Here is a 4,232-nt window from a genome sequence, read left to right on the forward strand (position 1 = left end):
TTCTCATATAACACTTCTTTTATCAAATGTACCCTTTTAAAAATATTTAATTCATGTTTATATAAATTATTTTAAATTTCTTATACCGGACATTGGTATTAATTTCGTGTTGTTTACAAAAAAGACACCGGTACTTTGCATAATCATTTTATTTAAAACTGGGAATTGTTTTTACATAATAACTAAAATAAAATCTAATAAACATTTTTTCCGTAAGAAAACTATTCGCTAAAAGAGATATCTATAGTCGCCGTTTTGCGCCGACACACGTCTAGTTGCAAAAAATTATATTTATAAGGTTTTCTGGAAATAAGTATTGGCGACTGAGATTAATGAAAAATAGTGACAAATCTAATAATATTAAAGGTCCCAAAAAAAAGATATTTGTCAAATGAATATTTGTATATATAAAGTCTCAAATTAGGCTGAGATGCAAAGTGCCAAAATAATTATAAATTGTAAAGTTGACTTTGATGTTACAATGTTTCACTAAACACGAATGCCTACATTTCTTAACATCCGTATGGAATTTTGAAAAACTTCGAGATTGATGGGTTTTATATATAATCATTTATATGATGAAATTATGTCATTTTCGTTCAAATTAATTTTGTAATATTAATAAAATGAATAAATATATTATGCTATTTATCAAACAGTGATGAAGCTATTTCTATCTATAAATACTGCAAGTACTTTGCATATCTTTACACAAAACAAACTACAACACTTTCCCACTATAAGAAGCAAAACCATCAAAAATGGCTTCAAGAGCTTTGGCAACCACAGCTTTTCTCCTTACGATCAACCTTCTTTTCTTCACTCTCGTATCTTCCACTAGTACCCCAAAAGGCTGCCCACCTCCACCAAAACCTCCAACATCACCAGGATGCCATTGTACATCACCACCAAAACCTCCAACACCCACAAAACCTTCAACACCTCCAAAACCCACAAAACCTTCAACACCTCCAAAACCTTCAACACCTCCAACCCCTCCTAAAGCCACTTGCCCAATAGACACTCTCAAATTGGGTGTGTGTGGTAACGTGCTCAACAACCTTCTCCCCATAGTCATCGGAAACCCATCCGAGACACCATGTTGTTCCCTTCTTTCCGACATTGCAGATCTTGACGCTGCAGTCTGTCTTTGCACTGCCATCAAAGCTAATGTTTTGGGAATCAACCTCAATGTTCCTATCTCATTAAGCGTGTTGCTTAACTACTGTGAAAGGAAGTCCCCATCCGGCTTCCAATGCACCTAGATTTTGAAAGCTTATAACTATAGATTGTTGTATTTTGGAATATGTTTTCTTATGTTTAATACGATGTAAAGAATCAATTACGATATGATTCCAGAATAAAGTTGTGTACTATATTTTGAAATTTTAGTGACTTTAAAAAAAATATCAACTCCAAAAAAAAACTCGTAACATACAAAATAAATAAATGTAACTTAATAATCTACTTTATTTACAATAGAATACATTCTGAATTTATGGTACTCTATAACTCTTCAAGGATATGAAGCTTATATATTATCATAAGAGTCTATAACATGATATGTGATTATATATAACCAAAATTAATTTCAGATTACAAAAATATAGTTGTTTGCATGTTTTTAGTGCGACAATTAAATAGAAAAGATCGAGGAAAACGAAGAAAGTCAACCTCCCATTAGCGTTGACCACAAAAGAAGCAACACCGACTTTAATTATTCTTTTAAAAAATGAGAAATTAAATATGCTTATATTTATTCTTGTTATCTCATTCCACTTTTTTTGGAACCCATAAATATTATAAATAAAGACCAACTCTAGCAAGGAACTTGAAGGGGTCAAAAAGGAGATAGCTAAAAATATTTACATAAAAAGGTTAACACACCAATCAATCCATCTCTAAATGAACTAAGGATTTCACATTATCAACCACCTTTATTGGAGATATCTGAATTTTTCTAAAATCCAATCACACCTCGCCTTCCATATCAACCATGCAGGTCCATAATATATGCAAATGAGACTTTTTCTCCTCTTCAAACAATCTCCCCATTTTGCACTAAACTCCACCACTTCACCAAAGTTGTGATGACTAACGCCTTATATTACTTTTAAATAATGATGAGTGTAATAAAATTTTATTAATTTTACTAAGAATTAAAAACATCATACAGAATCCTGGTAAGACATGTGGAAGATATGGTGGTCAACATGGGTCAATAGGTAGTAGAAAATTTTATTAAAAAATAGGTTATTATACCAAAAGAAAAGTAGAAAATGTATGAATTAATGACTTAAGAATTAAAATTTTATGAATTAACCTACTTTTCTTTTGGTATAATAACCAAATAATATCAGAAAATGTATGAATTAATGACTTAAGAATTAAAATCATAATTAAGATGTCTGAATGTCTAAGAGGGTCTGAATTTTTAAGATCTGAGTTTTAAACATGTAGTTTGTTTAAACCCTCTGAATTTTTATGCTTAAATATAAAAATGACCATTTTACCTTTCTGTCTTATTTTTTGCAAAATCATAAAAACACCATACAGAATCCAAATCAAACAATCAAAGATAAATATTTGCCAAATCTATCAAATTATAACAATCAAAATTGCTTTGTTTTAAATTATATGCTAATATTGATCACATTACAAAAATTGATGTTAAGAGATCTACATACAAATGCAACAATCCAAATAAACTTAAAAACTACAGTATTATTAAACATCAAAAAAATCACAATGGAAACTGCATCCATTATCACCCTCATCTTGATAATATATTGGTCATTATCAATCACCTATATCAACCAAACAAATGATACATCAGATTTTATCATCCACATTGAACATTTTAAGAGAGAATATTAACAAATATACATACAAACAGTTTTTATCATCATAGGTTTCTTTTCTGCAAACAGATTCAAGATAAAGAAATTTAAATAAATCATAAGTTGAAACAATTTCATTCAAGCATTTCATCAAATGGTTCTTATGCATGTAAAATAAACATGGGAAAATCAACAATATCTCATCAAAGTCAATCCAAAATCAACAACATTTCATCAAAATCAAACCAAAATCAACAACATTTCATCAAAATCAAACCCAAATCAACAATATCTCATAAAAGTCAAACCATATTTCAAACCAAATAATTAATTTCAGCAACATAACCATAAATTCAACAATTTTTAGAACCAACTACAAGCATTTCAACAAGTTTTTTTGGAAAGGGAACTTCCCTAACGAGGGTTTCCGGGCCAGCTTTCGCGCACCGACTAATCCCCCGCTGCAAACATAAAGCTTTGCCTCATGCCCTGGAGTCACTGCAGGCAAACCTCCATGGCCATAAGGGCTTAGTGGTGCCAGGATTTGAACATGGGTCAATAGGTTATCCATCATATCTTCCACATGCCTTACCAAGTCACCACAACCCAAGTGGTTACAATCGATTTCAAGGCCATTTCACCGGTTTCAGCAAGAAAATCAAAAGAAAACATGAGACTATAAAGAAGAATACCAATTTTAGAAGATTAGGTGTGTTGCGGCTGTACGAAGTGCTGTATGACGGAGATGCTCAAAGGTGGAGGTGTGCGGCGACCTAAGGGATGCCGATGCCGGTCCCTTGACATTTGATATGAAACATCGGAGATGCAGGGGTGGAGCAGCAGCCGGAGCTGACGATGAAGGCAATTGCAAGGAGGAACGAAGACGACACCAGCGACGGAGATGGCAGGGAGGAACGAAGCTTCAACAGATGCTGATGGAGGATTTGGCAGTGTGCATCGATGAGAAAGAAAAAGGTGGAGACGCGCCGGTAAAAATAAAAGAAAGACGTAAATTAGGGTAGTTCTGCCATTTTTTTTTCAGACGCGTATACAAGTCTGAAAAATTAAGAGCCTTCTATCCAATTCAGATGTACTTTTTAAGAGGTTATCAAACGAGCTACATCTGAATTTTTAAGAGCTTCCCTCTTAATTTTTCAATTAAGAGGTAAACAAACAGAGCCTTATTATGATAATAAGTGGTGTAATAATCATATAATAAAAAAAGTCTTAATCCCTATTCTAATAAACTAGCAACATACCCGTGCAATGCAACGGGGTTCGATTAGGGAGGGAGGTGAATAATTTTTTTGTTTTTGTTTTTTTTTTGGCAAATACTATCTTTCGGTGATTAATTTATTTTCAATGGGTGGCAAGTATTACTTTCTGTAAAAA

General features: G+C 32.5%; 1 protein-coding gene across 1 annotated transcript; it reads left to right on the forward strand.

The window, feature by feature from the left end:
* Window positions 1-692: 692 nt before the first annotated feature.
* On the forward strand, window positions 693-1,386 carry LOC111879809 (pEARLI1-like lipid transfer protein 1). The gene has a single exon (XM_023876241.2). It carries the CDS (start codon window positions 762-764, stop codon window positions 1,263-1,265), a length of 504 nt encoding a protein of 167 aa, XP_023732009.1. The 5' UTR covers window positions 693-761; the 3' UTR covers window positions 1,266-1,386.
* The last annotated feature ends 2,846 nt before the right edge of the window (window positions 1,387-4,232 follow it).

The sequence above is a fragment of the Lactuca sativa genome, chromosome 7 (assembly GCF_002870075.4).
Source record: "Lactuca sativa cultivar Salinas chromosome 7, Lsat_Salinas_v11, whole genome shotgun sequence".
Taxonomy (NCBI): Eukaryota; Viridiplantae; Streptophyta; class Magnoliopsida; order Asterales; family Asteraceae; genus Lactuca; species Lactuca sativa.

Coding starts and splice junctions, on each gene's coding strand:
- LOC111879809 (XM_023876241.2), top strand. CDS start 762: ATGGCTTCAAGAGCTTTGGCAACCACAGCTTTTCTCCTTACGATCAAC.